The sequence below is a fragment of the Podarcis filfolensis genome, assembly GCF_964270895.1.
Source record: "Podarcis filfolensis genome assembly, chromosome: 13".
Classification (NCBI taxonomy): domain Eukaryota; kingdom Metazoa; phylum Chordata; class Lepidosauria; order Squamata; family Lacertidae; genus Podarcis; species Podarcis filfolensis.
The window spans coordinates 51,411,339-51,429,166 of record NC_139615.1 but is presented as its reverse complement, the minus strand read 5'-3'; the positions used below and the strand labels follow the sequence as shown (position 1 = coordinate 51,429,166).

General features: G+C 43.8%; 1 protein-coding gene across 3 annotated transcripts in view; it reads right to left on the bottom strand.

Moving 5' to 3' along the window:
* The window catches only part of MOCOS (molybdenum cofactor sulfurase), a 563,966-nt gene that overhangs the window by 535,555 nt on the left and 10,583 nt on the right, over positions 1-17,828 (bottom strand). For all 3 annotated transcript variants that reach the window (XR_014541270.1, XR_014541271.1, XM_083583835.1), the window contains exon 4: positions 3,616-4,254. Coding sequence is in view for 1 of the 3 variants with exons in the window: in XM_083583835.1 (XP_083439961.1) it covers positions 3,616-4,254 (639 nt within the window). In the remaining 2 variants the exon portion in view is untranslated. The remainder of the gene's footprint in view (positions 1-3,615; positions 4,255-17,828) is intronic.

Sequence of the window (17,828 nt, the reverse complement as noted above, 5' to 3'; positions counted from 1 at the left end):
CTATTTGGCTTAAAGAGGTGTAACCACTATTTCAATAAACACAATGGAGAATTATTCTAACACAGAAGATTCTAAAACACAAACTAAATATGGAGCGCAATAACTGTGCTCCCTCTTCCTACCCTGCCAGAAATCATAGAATCACAGAATTGCAAAATTGGAAGGGACCTTGACAGTCATCTGGTCCAACCCCTGCAACTAAGTCACACATGACAGATGACCATTCAATCTCTGCTTAAAAACCTCCGAGGAAAGAGAGTCCACCACTTTCCAGGGGATCCGTTCCACGGTTGAACAGCTCTTACTGTCAGAAAGCTCTTTCTGATGTTTAGTCGGAATCTCCTTTCTTGTAACTTGAATCCATTGGTACAGGTCCTTCCCTCCACAGCAGGCGAAAACAAACTTGCTCTACCTGCCGTGTGACAGCTCTTCAGATATGTTAAGCCATTCCTGTTTAGAAGGTTCTTTTTAACAGCTAGAAGGTCTCCCTCCCTAGGGAAAGTTTCCAAAGTCAGGGACCCCCAAAAGAAAAGGCCCTGAATCTCATTGTCCCTTTCCATACATCCTCCCTAAGAGCTGGTAACTAGGTTATATTTTGGATGGGCTTTGGAATTCATAAGCAATCCTGGCTGTAAATTCTGCGCTGCCTTCTGTGTACAAAGAAGTATTGAACTCAATGGAACCGAGGATGAATATCTAAGCCAGGCTTCCTCAACCTCAGCCCTCCAGATGTTTTGAGACTAAAATTCCCATCATCCCTGATCACTGGTCCTGCTAGCTAGGGATCATGAGAGTTGCAGGCCAAAAACATCTGGAGGGCCAAGGTTGAGGAAGCCTGATGTAAGCACAGGATTGCAGCTTTTGTCTGAACGTCACCAATATTGGCTTTTGTAGTAGAACAAGGGTTTATAATTAACTAAGATTATCCAGTTGACCTAAGTATTCAAACACAGGACTGAGGGGCACACTGACACATCAATATATTGTACAAACAATCAGAAAAAGGTCGTGATGGTACTAAGGGTGGGTGGGAGGGCGGGGAGAACAGTTGGCTGCCCTTTGTACTGAATGCAAAACAGGGAAGCCCCAAATACTGAATTTCACAGAGATCAACAGGAATCATCTTGCGAAGGCGAGCAATACTGCTGTGTCTCTGCAATAACTTTCAAATGTAAAGGCACAGAAGAATTAACAAACCCTAGAGGAGATTGAATGGAAAGAGGTACTTCCAGAGAACCAGTGTGGTGTAGTGGTTCAGAGCGGTGGACTCGTAATCTGGTGAACCGGGATCGATTGGACTCATAATCTGGGGAACCGGGTTTGTGTCTCCGCTCCTCCACATGCAGCTGCTGGGTGACCTTGGGCCAGTCACACTTCTTTGAAGTCTCTCAGCCCCACTCACCTCACAGAGTGTTTGTTGTGGGGGAGGAAGGGAAAGGAGAATGTTAGCCACTTTGAGACTCCTTCGGGTAGTGATAAAGCGGGAAATCAAATCCAAACTCCTCCTCCTCCTGTGACACTCACAGAGGCACATCAGATGCCTCCTTATTTTCAACCAGGGCTTGTCCACACTTCCGTTTGGCCCAGTACTTTCCCCTGGGAAAACCTGCAGTTTAGCACTGTATTGGAACAAATGGCAATCAGATTTTTCACAGATTGCTGCTTGTTCCGATTTAGTGCTAAAGAGCGGGTTTTCTAAGGGCAAGTGGCCGGGCAAAGGCAACACCACTTGGACCTGTGCCTAGAAAGCATGGGGCAAGCAGAAATAAATTGAATAAATAAGTGGACAAGCCCCTAGTTAATTTATTGCAGCACAAATGCCTGTGACCCAAGCAGGCCTAACATCCTTTCACCTCTTTATTTCTGGATCCCAAAAAACACATTTCTATATAATTCCTGCTCCCATTTCTGGAGGTAGTTTTATGGCACTTACAACTCTTACATAGGATGCATACCCATATTTTCATGGGTATGCATCAAGCAATGAAAAGCAGATCTGATAAGATGGTTGGCACCAAAACATGGTCATTTTGCCTCTGGTTAGGAAGAATAATGCTGCAACAAACTGAGAAGCACACTTACTCTCAACAAAACATACTTACTTAAAGAAGCAAAATGATCAGCCTCCTAGACTGATGGCACAGAATACAACCAGGAATGAACACCTCAGTCAATAAGTGTGTTTACTTTATATCCTTCCTTTCATCCAAGGAATCCAGAGCAATATTGAAAGACTGCTTGTTTTATCCTTACAGTATGAGGTAGGAAGGTTCTACAGAACAGGTTATGCAACTGTTACTATCAGACATCAGTGCCCCCTCTGACCTTTACGTCTGAAACTATACCATCCACTGCAGTCCAGACAGATCCATCTACCAAGAAGGCATCAACCACCAAACAGTAGTTGATGCCATCAGACTCCCCTGTACAATATTATGCTAGTATGCTATACACCTGAAATATCACAAGAGCAAAACCTTATTCACTGAAAAAAGCTACTGTGTATATTCCCTGACCTTTTCCTCTTATGGAAAAATGCAGTACCCTTTTTAAAAAAACAATGAGACAAAGAGCTAGCAGTTAGTTGGGCTTAAAGACAGACTTCAGCTTACACAGCTACCTTAATACAGTGTTTCCCACAGTTTGGCAAAACCACCTCCCATCTGCCTTTCTAGAACCTTTTTCCAATTATTTGGGGCAGAGGCAGGAGGAAAGTATTTCAGGTGAGAGGGTACTTAGTGAATTTACAGTTTCAAATATTCCAGGAAATGATGTTATGTGATGACACAGCACTGTTGACAGGGATTGGGGAGGGGTACAGCCTGTCCCATATTCTATGACCCCATGTTACCTCCCACTCAAACAAGTGCCACCACTGTCCCTAAAACCTCTGATAATTTGGCCAGGCTAGACGATCAGCCCTAGTTGAAATTTTGTGACGGTAAGCACATTTATTTAAAGTATGGGAATGTCAGAATGGCCATCAGAATCCTGCAGCACAATATTTCTAATTGAAGTATTTTTATTTCTGATTTAAGTTAACAAGTCTAATACGGACTCAGATTATGTAGAAGTGAACCATATCACTTATTAAAACAGATAATTATCACTGGGAGTGCTCTTTTATATCTCATTAGTTAAATGCAACATCACAGAAGGACCTAGCAAATTAAGAAAACACACTAAAAATGCTTAATAATTTAAGTGCCAGGGGTGGGTGGGGTGGGACCGGAAGCATCTCAAGTGAAACATGATTGATACTGAACATCTTAAATTGCCTTTTTGCTACGAGTAACTTTGCATAAGCTGGAATTTGGATGTCTAAATGGAACACGTAGTCACACACTTTTGAGATTTAGTTGGTGTGGATTTGGAAGGCTTAATATATTTTTCAGTGCATTTTTAATTCCTTGGCATTTAGTATGACTCAACATAAACCCCATGTGAAGCTGCTCCACCACTTACTAAAAGTATATTTTCAAAGTGAATTTCAGATAGAACAATCCCCAGCATCAAGACATAGGACCTGTATGGTTCCGTCAGTGCCTCAGGTCTGATGGAACATTATTCTAGAACCTAGGTAACAGGAGTTTTATTAAGGAGATTGTGTTTTACCTCTCAGCCACTGATTTTTTTGGTAAATAGAAATCCTCTCCTGCAAGGTAGGCAGCTGCAGTTCCCCCTCCAAAATAGACTTTCCTCAGACAAGCAGCTGCTTCATTCTTCACCAGCAGTGCGCCTAGACCAGTGGGGAATCCAAACATCTTATAGAATGACAGAGGCACAAAGTCTGCTTGATGGAGGCTTAAGTCTAATGGAGAAGTGCTGACATAAGATGCTGCATCCAAGAGGACACTCCATTTCCCTGGGACCTTGATGGGGCGGAGCTGCCCAGATTTTATCTGTTCTATCCATGCAAGAGGATATCTAGTCCCTGAAAAATTGCTCTGAGCAGGATAGCAGAACAAGTGAGGTGTTTTGCAGCTGTTCCCTCCAGCCACCAAGTCATCTGTCCCCGACAGTATATCCTTTGGTTTCACTGGAACTGACAATACATTCATTGCATCAGCGATTGCTCTCATGCCCACCACAGATGTGTGGTTATCAGTGAGGTAGCAAAAGCGGCTGCCAGGATCCTCTGCTGTTTCAGGAACCCAAGGGAAGGCCTCTGCAACAAGTTTGAGTGCCGCTGTACTGCCTGAAGTGAAGATGACTGTGTAGTCTTCCACAGATGTATTGAAGTGCTGCAGTATCCTGAAAAAAGAGAAGGGAAACACAGCATCATGGAAAAGGTCTTTTCTCTCCACTATTTTATACTAATATAATATTTTTCTTGCCTCTTGTGTCCTGGCAACCTTGCTAATTCTGTCCACTGCACCAAGTGGTGGTTTGTACAAAGTTGCCCAATGGCATCATCATTGCCTGTGGGGAATACATACATTTAATTTCCCCTATCAAATAGGAGGTTGACTTTCAATGCACTGCAAAATCTCTTTGACCTGGGGTGACACTGCTGCAGGAAAGAAAATAGTTCAGCAACCCAAATGGGTAGTTTGATCTAATGCTGGAGAAGGTGCCAGAGGACATAGACTAAGACCACGTCACTACATAGCAATTAAACACAAAGACATTCTGATCCCATGTCCACTAGACAAATCTCCAAACTGGATGAGAAATCGGGGGGGAGTCTCAGTGGCGTAGCGTGGGGGGTGCAGGGGGGGCGGGCCGCACCGGGCGCAACATCTGGGGTTAGGGCAAATCCATGGGTTAGGGGGCGCAAATCCACGGGTTAGGGGGCGCAAATCCATGGGTTAGGGGGCGCAAATTACTTGCCTTGCCCCGGGTGCTGACAACCCACGCTACGCCACTGGGGAGTCTTACAAATGCCAGCATAGGAGTTTGAGGAGACAGGATAAACTTGTAAAATCTAACACCCTTTGATCAGGAACACAGAGCACTGTCATAAAAACACAAGAAGAATAAAATTGTTTTGTTCCTAAACTATAAATTTAGCATCCAATTTCAAGTTCATATACTGTATTGACAACTGCAATGGTGTCAAGCACCTGCATGCAGAGAACAGAGCATGTTACTGTGTGAAAGTTACATGGGAACGAACTTTTATTGTATTTCCCAAGCAGACGAGGGGGGGGGGCGGAAATGATGCCATCTGCTGTGATAAAGGCCACACTGTTTTTGGTAGCGGCGGCAGCTCAGCGGGGCCATAAGCAAGCAAGGGAGAGTCCCCCCAAAAGCTTCTTGTGTGGCTAGCTGGCAACATCATCACGCTCTATTAAGCATAATTATTTAATGTACATTGGAATGGAAAATAAATATATAATGCCCCCGTATTGTACTGGTAAAGCATGAATGGAAATTTCCATTGAAGCTGAAGAAAACCTAACAGGTTAATTATTAAGTAGAATCATAGAATGATAGAATCATAGAGTTGGAAGAGACCACAAGGGCCATCAAGTCCAACCCCCTGCCAAGCAGGAAACACCATCAGAGCACTCCTGACATATGGTTGTCAAGCCTCTGCTTAAAGACCTCCAAAGAAGGAGACTCCACCACACTCCTTGGCAGCAAATTCCACTGTCAAACAGCTCTTACTGTCAGGAAGTTCTTCCTAATGTTTAGGTGGAATCTTCTTTCTTGTAGTTTGGATCCATTGCTCAGTGTCCGCTTCTCTGGAGCAGCAGAAAACAACCTTTCTCCCTCCTCTATGTGACATCCTTTTATATATTTGAACATGGCTATCATATCACCTCCTCTTCTCCAGGCTAAACATGCCCAGCTCCCTTAGCCGTTCCTCATAAGGCATCGTTTCCAGGCCTTTGACCATTTTGGTTGCCCTCCTCTGGACACGTTCCAGTTTGTCAGTGTCCTTCTTGAACTGTGGTGCCCAGAACTGGACACAGTACTCCAGGTGAGGTCTGACCAGAGCAGAATACTGTGGCACTATTACTTCCCTTGATCTAGATGCTATACTCCTATTGATGCAGCCCAGAATTGCATTGGCTTTTTTAGCTGCCGCATCACACTGTTGGCTCATGTCAAGTTTGTGGTCAACCAAGACTCCTAGATCCTTTTCACATGTACTGCTCTCAAGCCAGGTGTCACCCATCTTGTATTTGTGCCTCTCAATTTTTTTGCCCAAGTGCAATACTTTACATTTCTCCCTGTTAAAATTCATCTTGTTTGTTTTGGCCCAGTTCTCTAATCTGTCAAGGTTGTTTTGAAGTGTGATCCTGTCCTCTGGGGTGTTAGCCACCCCTCCCAGTTTGGTGTCATCTGTAAATTTGATCAGGATGCCCTTGAGTCCATCATCCAAGTTGTTGATAAAGATGTTGAATAAGACCGGGCCCAAGACAGAACCCTGTGGCACCCCACTAGTCACTCTTCTCCAGGATGAAGAGGAACCATTGATGAGCACCCTTTGGGTTTGGTCAGTCAGCCAGTTACAAATCCACTGAGTGGTAGCATAGTCAAGACCACATTTTACCAGCTTCTTTACAAGAATATCACGGGGCACCTTGTCAAATGCCTTGCTGAAATCAAGGTAGGCTACATTCACTGCGTTCCCTTCATCTACCAGGCTTGTAATTCTGTCAAAAAACGAGATCAGGTTAGTCTGACATGACTTATTTTTCAGAAATCCATGCTGACTATTGGTGATCGCAGCATTCCTTTCTAGGTGCTCACAGACTGTTTGCTTAATGATCTGCTCCAGAATCTTCCCTGGTATTGATGTCAGACTGACTGGGTGGTAATTATCTGGGTCCTCTCTTTTCCCCTTTTTGAAAATAGGGACAACATTTGCCCTCCTCCAGTCTGCCGGGACTTCGCCTGTTCTCCAGGAATTCTCAAAGATGACTGCCAGTGTTTCTGAGCTCACATCTGCCAGTTCTTTTAATACTCTTGGATGCAGTTCATCTGGCCCTGGAGACTTGAATACATCTAGACTAGCCAAGTATTCTTGTACTATCTCCTTAGTTATTCTGGGCTGTGTTTCCTCTGCTGAATCATTTGCTCCAAATTCTTCAGGTCGGGCATTGTTTTCTTTATCAGAGAAGACTGAGGCAAAGAAGGCATTGAGGAGTTCAGCCCTTTCTGTGTCCCCTGTTTGCATTTCACCATCTTCTCCTCTGAGTGACCCCACTGTTTCTTTGTTCTTCCTTTTGCTACGAACATACCCATAAAAGCCTTTTTTGTTGCTTTTAACCTCTCTAGCAAGCCTGAGTTCATTCTGTGCTTTAGCTTTTCTGACTTTGTGTCTACACGTGCTGGCTATTTGTTTGAATTCCTCTTTGGTGGTTTCCCCCCTTTTCCATTTTTTGTACACATCCTTTTTTAATCCTAACTCAGTTAAAAGTTCTTTAGATAGCCACCCTGGCTTCTTTAGGCACCTTCCATGTTTCCGTCTCATTGGTATTGCTTGAAGTTGTGCTTTTACTATCTCCCTCTTAACAAACTCCCAGCCATCATGAGCTCCCTTTCTTTTTAGTATTACTGTCCATGGGATCTCACCCAGCACTTCCCTAAGTTTTATGAAGTCGGCTTTCTTAAAGTCAAGAAATTGAGTCCTAGTATGCTTGGCTGCTCCTTTCCGCTGTATAGTAAACTTCAGAAGAGCATGATCACTTGCGCCTAATGATCCTTCCACTTCTACCCCACTAACCAGGTCATCAACATTGGTTAGGACCAGATCTAAAATGGCTGTTCCTCTTGTTGCTTCTCCCACTTTCTGGACAATGAAGTTGTCTGCAAGGCCAGCGAGGAATCTGTTTGACCTTATGCTCTTGGCTGAGTTTGACATCCAACAAATATCCGGGTAATTGAAGTCCCCCATTACTACTATCTCCCTTCCTTTTGCGTGCTTGGCCATCTGTTCCAGGAAGGCATCATCTATGTCCTCCGTTTGGCTTGGGGATCTATAGTAAACTCCCACAATGAGGTCACTGTTATTCTTCTCTCCCTTAATTTTGACCCAAATGCTCTCACTTTGGCTTTGAGGTTCTAAATCTTGGATCTCTTCACAGGTATACACATCCCTGACATATAACGCCACTCCTCCTCCTTTCTTGTCTGGTCTGTTTCTCTGAAATAGATTGTATCCCTCCATTATTACATTCCAATCGTGGGACTTATCCCACCAGGTTTCAGTGATGCCTATTATGTCATATTTAGTTTGCTGTACCAAGAGCTCAAGCTCATCTTGTTTATTTCCCATGCTTTGCGCATTAGTGTACAGACACTGAAGTCCATTAATCATTCCCCAGTGTCTCTTATTTAAGGGTTTTTTCCTCCCACCACTAGGTCTGTGTGCTGTTTGCTCCATTTGGTCTATGACATTTGGATGATCATCTTCATCAATTGATAGACTCCTACCTTCAGGAGCACTGTCTCCCTCCCCCACATTAGTCAGTTTAAAGCCCTCCTGATGAGTTTTCTGAGATTTTTGGCAAAAACATTCCTCCCAACCGTTGTGAGGTGCAGCCCATCGCTCACCAGAAATCCATCTTCAAGAAACTGCTGTCCGTGATCTAAGAATCCAAACTGTTCCTGTTTACACCATTTGCGAAGCCAGCTGTTCACTTCCACTATTTTTCCCTCTCTCCCTGGGCCACGTCGTTCAACTGGGAGGACAGATGAGATGACAATTTCTGCATTTACTTGCTTCAATTTCCTGCCCAGAGCCTCGTAGTCTCTTTTGATCTTCTGGAGGCTATTGCTTGCAGTGTCATTGGTTCCCACATGAACCAAGAGGGAGGGGTATTTGTCAGTGGGTTTTATGATTCCTTGCAGTCGTTCAGTTACATCTTAGATCTTAGCCCTGGGGAGACAGCACACTTCCCAAGACATCTTGTCAGGCCCACAGATCACTGCTTCTGTTCCCCTCAGTAGGGAATCCCCTACCACCACTACACGCCTCCTCTTAGGTCTGGTCGGGGTTCTTCCGTGAGCTGTCCGTTCAAAGGTCGCCTGCACATTCCCTGAGGACTGACTTTGCTGCTCGTCTTCATATACCTGATCGACTGTAATGAGGGAGAGATCCTCAAATGGAGTCTGCTCTTCGTCTTCCATGCTAGGGGAGAAGACCTCAAAGCGATTGTGTATTTCTAAACAATCAGAGCGAACCCTGGGCCTCCTACTTCTTTGAGTCACGTTTCTCCATAAATCTGGCTCCTGTGTTGGTGAACTAGCCTCCTTCTCAGGGGAGTCCCCTGTCTCCTCCTTGGTGGAGACGGTGTGCTCTGTTGCTTCCAAGAAGAGCTCCAGCTCTCTAATTCTTTGGAGTGTAGCTACACGTTCCTCCAGTTGTCTTCTAAGAGGGCAATCAACATGCAATTGCTGCAGGTAAAGCTGCCTGCAACCTTTGGCAAGATGGCAAACATTGCGCAGGAACCGCAGGCGACTGCAGCTGTTCCCTCACTCTCCATCTTGAGAATGTGTCGTTGGGGGTGACTACAGCGGTCCTCCATCATAAAAAGCGTGAAGACAGGACAAATAACTCCCCCCAAAAAAACCTAGGTCTCCCCCAACAAACGTTTGAGACTAGCTCCCCTAAATCTAAAAGATGGATCAAACTGCGCGCGCCACTAGGCATGCGCCGCTGCCCTGCAAGCTCTGATAAGCTCCTCCCACAGCTAATCACCTACTTCAACAGAAGCCCTGCCCCCTCTGACCTTTGCACAGGGAGAGCAGCTAATCAGCCACAAAGAAACACACACACCAGAAAACCCTTTTTGCTCCTTCTTCAGCTGCTGCCCTGCAAGTAGGGCTGTATCTTTTTGGCTCAGGCATAAGGTGTTTAAATCACATGAAAAGGATTGCATGACAGGTCTATGCATATGCTAATCTGTAGGCATCTTGTGTGAGAGCTCTTTGTTTTCAAGCTACTGAAGAGAATGGACATATTAATTCTCTGTCTCCTGTAAACTGCCTCAGGCAAATGGACTCACAACTTTGAATGTTAGCTCAGAATCAAGATCTTTGTAATCTAAGACATTATGCCTTATGTTTAGACAAGTATAATAAATTATGTGTCTAATTGAATGTAACTTTTATTGTTTTAAGTTGTTTGGAGTTGTCTGAAATGCCAAAAAGAAAATTAAAAGCTAGCATAGAAATGAAGGACACGTACTGCAGTGTGGCTTGCACTTACATCACAGCCATCCATCAGGGATGGAGTCAGCCTTACGTTTCACTCATCTGGTCACTCCCCTGCCATATCACTTGTATCCCAATATGCACACAACACACACAGAGACCACACTATCAACATTTGCACAATCACAGTGGCACACTCATAGGGCATGAGGCTGGGAAACTGCAAACAAGAGTTCAAGCCTCAGCACACGCCTGTTTTTCATGCTTTGGGGAGGGACAAGAAAAGCGAGAGAGGGAGCACCTGGGACTCAAACCCAAACAGCACACAGCCCAGAGCAGCTCCCGATCCATCCTGCCGCTTACAACTGCAGGGCAGACATTTAACATAAGGTGTGATAAGACCCAAGCACATGAATTAGACCTAAGCATCAGTTCAACCCTTCCACTTTTGCTTGGATCAAAGATATCTCTGTTACAACATTTCTAGATGGAGGAATCAAGAAATATGGTTAGTTCAGTGGAAGCTTATTTATGCCTCATTCCTCCACAACAGATTAATGGAACAAATGATGAGAAGGTTTTTGTTATCATAATTACAATGGGGATTGTTCTGACACGAAGCAAATTAGCCACCTGAAAGGATCCTGCTGTGCAAACACTGTGCAGCTTAACTGGCCCAAATCAGAAAATACTCTTCCAGTTTTACACTATCAGACTTGGTGGAGATTTAGAAAAGCATTGCCCACATTGGCTTATGTATATGACGCTTATCCCACATGGAGAGCCAGAAGAGGAACAGGGAATTACTCTGCAAAGGGTCCCCTCTGACTGCAGATTCAAAATATCAATAAGACTCCCTACTGCTGAGGCCATCGCTCAAAACAGAACAGATCCCTTTTCATTTCACGGTAGCACCCTGTTGATACTATCATACCTCTTTCATGTGCATCAGTTTATTTAGCTCAGTTGGTCATATGGGCCAGCTGCATATTCCTGCATTGCACTAGAATGACTAGATGATCGTCAGGGTCTCTTCCAGCTCTACAATTTTATGATTCTAAACTAAGGCAGGTGATTCAGAGTGGCAATTGTGCTCTTCAGGTCCTGTCCTGCTTGTTCTGCTGGACTGTATGAGTGGTGAGGGCAGTGGAGGTGGGAGTTTGAGGGTACTTTCCAGGCTCCACAAAGAGGCCACAGAGGTCCCAGAATGAGCCAACCATGGCTGCTGCCAGGCTCTTTCCACCTCCCTATATGAGCATTTTTCTGTGGGGGAGCGACACCAAAATGAGGAAGGACAGTAAAGTCAGCTCTCACTCACCCCTTTCCACAGAAAGATCTGGTTCCAACCCAAATACTTTTTTAAAGCAAACCACAACCAGTTTTCTAATCCAACTGAAGTTGGTTTGAGGGGTGAAAATGCAAAAAGTATTTTCCAAGAAACTACAGGACTGACAGGAAAAGGATGTGTGAATGTGGCTTCAAAAATTAGCAGTGGAAGTGCACTGGATGGAGAGTAACTGGTGATGTGAACCTGTGCATCCTGCCACTCCATTTCCTTAACGGGCAGAGACATAGATAGAACAGTCAGGAGTTTGGAGGCTGGCAGTCAGCAGTGTTCCAGCTTACTCTGCAGAAATTCAGACATGCTATTTTTATATTGCAATTATCTCTCTGAAGCCCAAAAAACTTCATTTTTACATAGAGCTGTTAATTGTTCTCACTCTTTCTTCTTCTTTTAAATTACTCTAGTTCAGATCAATTCCTTGCAAACCTCGTTTTGATTTATTTAGTACAAAAGCAGTGCTTTTTTCTAAGAAAAAAAATGGTGCAGGTACTCACCATGAAGTTGTTACTGTAAGTGCCACACTTTCAACATGGAGGGGGGAGACGCTGGTACTGCATATGCTTTAGTACCCCCAGAAAAAGTACTGTACAAAACTATTTTGCAACTGGGACCCGTACAGTTGCCAATAAACACTTTTCCCCCAATAATGTTTTATTGTACACAAAAAATGATGTATAGATTTGCCTAAACTAAGTCTATGCTCTGCAGCAGGGGTCAGCAACCTTTTTCAGCTATGGGCCGGTCCACCATCCCTCTGACCATGTGGTGGGCCAGACTATATTTTTTGGGGGGGATGAAAGAATTCCTATGCCCCACAAATAACCCAGAGATGCATTTTAAATAAAAGGACACATTCTACTCATGTATAAACACGCTGATTCCTAGACTGTCCACAGGCTGGACTGAGAAGGCGATTGGGCCGCATCCGGCCCCCGGGCCTTAGGTTTCCTACCCCTGCTCTGCAGATTAGAATGGTGCAGTGACATGAAATTTTGCTCAGAGCTGCGAAAAGTTAATTTTAGGAACTACTCTCATTTGGGGGGTGGGGTTATTTTTATAGTAGAGTTTTATTGCTATGCTTGTATATGTTTGTATGTTTTTTTTCTCTTAGGTTTTATTTCCATATACTGTTTGGAGAGTTTTAAATATTAAGAAGTTTAGAAATCCTTTTAATCGGAATACAATTTTCCATAAATGAAAATTTATACATCTGGAGAATTTCTTCAACATACCAAGTAACATCATATCCACTCTGTCTTGGCAGCATGTGCAGCAGGGGAGATGAAGGGGCAGTTATGCTTCACTTTTTTCTTCCCACTGAAATTAATTGGAGGGAAGTTTCTTGCGCCAGGTTTGGTAACAGGTTTGTTGCAGTTTACCTCACTGAAGATGAACTGGGTGGTGGCAAGATCAGGGCTGTGATGGCAGGAAGGCAGCTCTGCCCCATGATATGGGCCACCACTTTGGCACCAAAGGAGTAAGTCCAATAAAACCTTGTCCCTTTGTAGTTCTCCTGATCTCTCATATCAACATGGCAACAATCACCAAAGTATTTAAAGGTATAGTCTCCCTCTATTTTTTATTATTTTTTTTACATTCTTTTTTTACATTTGACAGTGGAATTTGCTGCCAAGGAGTGTGGTGGAGTCTCCTTCTTTGGAGGTCTTTAAGCAGAGGCTTGACAACCATATGTCAGGAGTGCTCTGATGGTGTTTCCTGCTTGGCAGGGGGTTGGACTCGATGGCCCTTGTGGTCTCTTCCAACTCTATGATTCTATGATTCTTATGTTTTCTGACAAGCAGCTAGCTTTTTAAAAAAGGGGTGGGGAACGAACAATATTTGCATTTTAGTACATTAGCAAGCATTATGGAAGTGAGAGCTGGACCATAAAGAAGGCTGACCGCCGAAGATTTGATGCTTTTGAATTCTGGTGCTGGAGGAGACTCTTGAGAGTCCCATGGACTGCAAGAAGATCAAACCTCTCCATTCTGAAGGAAATCAGCCCTGAGTGCTCACTGGAAGGACAGATCCTGAAGCTGAGGCTCCAGTACTTTGGCCTCCTCATGAGAAGAGAAGACTCCCTGGAAAAGACCCTGATGTTGGGAAAGATGGAGAGCACAAGGAGAAGGGGACGACAGAGGACGAGATGGTTGGACAGTGTTCTCGAAGCTACCAGCATGAGTTTGACCAAACTGCGGGAGGCAGTGGAAGACAGGAGTGCCTGGCGTGCTCTGGTCCACGGGGTCACGAAGAGGCGGACACGACTAAACGACTAAACAACAACAACAAAGCATTACCTGGCTCACTAGAGCATGCTGATTCACAACACCATTCAAAATAGCGGATGGCAAAAAACATGAAAATGAATATTTGCTCTAGCACTGATCAGAAATTGCTTCCATTAGTGCAGCTACATTTCACACCTTTCTGGCATAGGAGCTTTTTATTATATTTCTATATAAAAGTGTTGTTTTCACTACTGGGCCAGGCAATAGAGTATCACATCAGAAAAAGGCACAGAGCTAAACAGCAGTCTGGCAAGCACGACATGTGCGGGGCAGATTTCCCATCCTTCACTGCTACCAGAGTGTTACACCCAATAGATGTAATTGGGGTGCAGTTAGGCAATAATGACTTCTGCAAAAGGAAAGGGGGAAATGGCATCTGCCAAGCAAGGAACATCATCAGTGGGTATACCCAGCAGTTTCCAGGCATGCAGGTAATCTGCTCACTTTTCCTGGTAAAACATGTATTGCCAAGTGTCCATGGAAGTTCATGTATGCAAGATGACAATTCAGAAAGCTCTGCAGCTTAGAATGGTGCCTCATTTCCGGGTCCGGCAGCCTAAGCTATTTCAAGAGGGTTGTTCGCCTTGCAGGGACATGAAATTACATTCAGCTCCATGCCCCCATGATTACAGAGCCGTCAGGCATTGTTTTGGTTTGGCAGTGGGGCTGGACAAGCCATATGCTGCCTGGCCCCACCAGCTGGTAGCAGGGGGACTTGGGCTTTGTGAAGAAATGGGATGATCCTCAAAATACAAGGGCTCTCCTTAAAAGCCCTAAGGGAAACAGCACTCAATCTAGAGAGGGAAAGTCAAAGACAGCAGTATCCAACTTCCACTCGCCTCTTCCTCACACTCCCTCCCTCTCAGCTTTGGTTGACAAGCATCCAAGCTGGATTCCATCTCAATGCGTTTCACGTGCAACCGGTTTATAAACCTATTTGGTGTTAAGTTAATGAAGTTGTGGCTTTGGTTCACCCCAGACGGCTGTATTGTCCCTTCTCTTGCTCTTCACAAAAGGAGAACGTTCAGGACTTCCAAGGAAAGGGGACTTTTTTTAAAGTTCGCTTGTTTTAACTTAAATATGCCAGACAGTAGTTTGCTGCATCTCGACTAACGGAAACTCTTAAAGAAAGAAAAAATACACATCTTGCAATATACACAGGATATCCCAGCCACTAAACATGTCCATGTACTGCTCAAGATAAGCCCGATGAGTGGCCTCAGGAAGCTGTCGGTGGGATGCAATGATGCTGACCTCCCACTGAAGTTAAAGGCCTTTCTCCCTTTCTCCTGGGATGCTCCTGACAAAGCACACAGCTGAGAACCACTCCTCAACACTGGGGAACCCAGCTGCAAACCACAGCACTGCTTCTTTAAGTACCGGCTTAAAGTGAAAGGGCAGGGCTTGGCCACTCACACTGGGAGTTGCTGGTTGTAATAAGATTAGAACACTATGAAGAACAAGGTGTGGACCAACTTGGACACATCCACTGGTTAGAGAAAGAGCAGCTTCAAGGAATTTCCTCCCTCCTTGCCAAAAAGAACACTTCTCTCCAACTGCCAGTTGCCCCCTGGAAATGCAGAATGGAAGGGAAGTGTGTTGTAGCCACATCCATCAGCCAGAGGACTAAGGACTGCTGAGAGAAAGAGTGAGTGAGGTTTACGGGGTGTGGATGGGTGCATAATTACCTATAGCTTGTAAGCCACATTGAGAAACATTGAGTTGAAGGGCAGGGTGTAAATCTCTAAACAAACCAACCAGAACCTCCCAACACAAAGCTCGTTCTCTTAGTTGCTACACTAGCTTTTAGTATGCACCTCACAGATCCACATTCTGTCATTAATGTAGTGCAGTCCAGATGAGAGAGTGCATTGTACCAGCGGTTCTGACTTATGCTCTGCAGCATCTGATTTGTTTACACAAATATGTTGCATTGAAATATGGGATCAGGGAATTAATCCATGGGGTCACAAAGAGTCAGACACGACTAAACGACTAAACAACAAGAGATCTCTAAACAAGCACAAGCAATTCAATCCATCAAAACTTTGACTGGGCTTTTAAACAGATGCACTGAGCACAGTAGAGTGCTCTAGTTTCATTCATCTGAACAGTCTCCAGTTAGTGACCTTTCAAAAGGACAAATCAATACTAAGCAGGTACTGCATCGGATGTTTCTTACTGCGTACTAAAGGTCAAATGAGATTTTCATGTATTTTACCAGTTACAACACTGTTTTGAGACAGACTTTGCTAACATTTCAGAGGAAAACCAGGGAAATTTCAATATAGAAGAGTCATCTCAAAACCAGCAATGACTTCTAGGAAAATAGGGCACCAACGTTAATCAATCTTTTTTGCTACTTAATATGTTTTGGCTCTGCTTCCAAGAATGTTTCCTAAAAAAAGTTCTGCTGAGTTTAGAGAGACTTAACTTTGAAGCAAAAATATATGGGAATGGGTAAAAGGATTGTTCTAGTCGGCAACTAGAGGCAAGTTGGGATGAGAACTTTAAAGTAAAAACAAAAATTGTTTGAAAACAGTGCACTGATAGGAGTGGATGGATCAGCCTATTTCTGTTCCATCCATTTTGCATCTGTCCCATTTTCTACAGGTTTCATTTTTTAAAGAAGGCATACCAAAAAAACAAACCCACATATGAACTGTATGTATACCCCCCCAAATGCACATTTTATAGACTCATAGAATTGTAGAATTGGAAGGTACCCAAGGATCATCTAGTCCAATGTGGGGTTGAAACCCACAATCCTGAGATTAAGAGTCTCACGCTCTACCGCCTGAGCTATTTGTTTGCTTTTCTCTTCATTTCCTTCTAAAATATATATATATATGTACAATTTTATATGGTTTTGAACCAAAACTGCATTGTAAAACTTAGAGAATGTGATTGTTACCTGCTTTCTAATCCATGTACAAGTCCAGGAACTGCAAATTAGGTCACTTTGCTTTAATCTGCAGACCAAGCAAAATTCTCGTCCATTCCTATTTACAGTACATGTCATTTCATGCCCTGTTTGGCTCTCAGTTTATACCAGAAAGGGAGGAGGAGATATAGGTGATCTAAGCAGAGGCTAAAAATCACACACATACATTAAACTGAGCTATTTGAAATGAACATCATATCCACTCATTTCTCTCGTAACAGTGGTCCACTTTGGGTAAGCTTAATTTACCACTTTTACAATTTAATATATGTACATGCTGCCCCTCAGCAAAGTTTCCAGGGCAGTTTACAAAAAAATAAAAATAAAAATAAAGGTGTGGCCCACACCTGGAATACTGTGTCCAGTTCTGGATATCACAGTTTAAGAAGGATATTGACAAGCTGGAATATGCGCAGAGGTGGGTGGGAAATGATCAAGGGTCTGGAAACCAAGCCTTATGAGGAACAGTTGAAGGAGCTGGGTATGTTTAGCCTGGAAAAGGGGAGACTGAGAGGAGATATGATGGCCGTCTTCAAATATCTGAAGGGCTGTCTCATGGAACAAATTTGTTTTCTCCCCCTCAGGAGCTTATGACACGAACCAGTGGATTCAAGTTACAAGGAAGGAGATTCCAACTAAACATCAGAAAGAACTGTTAAGCAAGAGCTGTTAGATAGCAGAATGTACTCCCTCGTGAGGTTGTGTTCTGTACTTAATTGGAGGTTTTTAAGCAGAGATTAGATGGCCATCTGTCATGGATGCTCTAGCTGAGATTCCTGCATTGCAAGGGGTTGGACTAGATGACCCTTGGGGTATCTTCCAACTCTACAAATCTATGATACTATGAAATACAATAAAGGACAACTTCTTAAAATACAGTAATAGACACACACACACACACACACACACTTAATGATACTTTGAAACTTGGCATTTCTAGCAGTGAGGCAATACAATAAATGGCAACAGAAGTGGTTATAGTGAAACTAAAGACCCAAGGCAAATGTGAAATAGAGTGGTACCTCGGGTTACATATGCTTCAGGTTACATACTGTCAGAGCTACCCTAGGTCCCAGCTCACAAAGGACCAACGCTGCTTCGTTGTTAAGTACAAAAGTCTTTATTGAAGTTCAGTTTC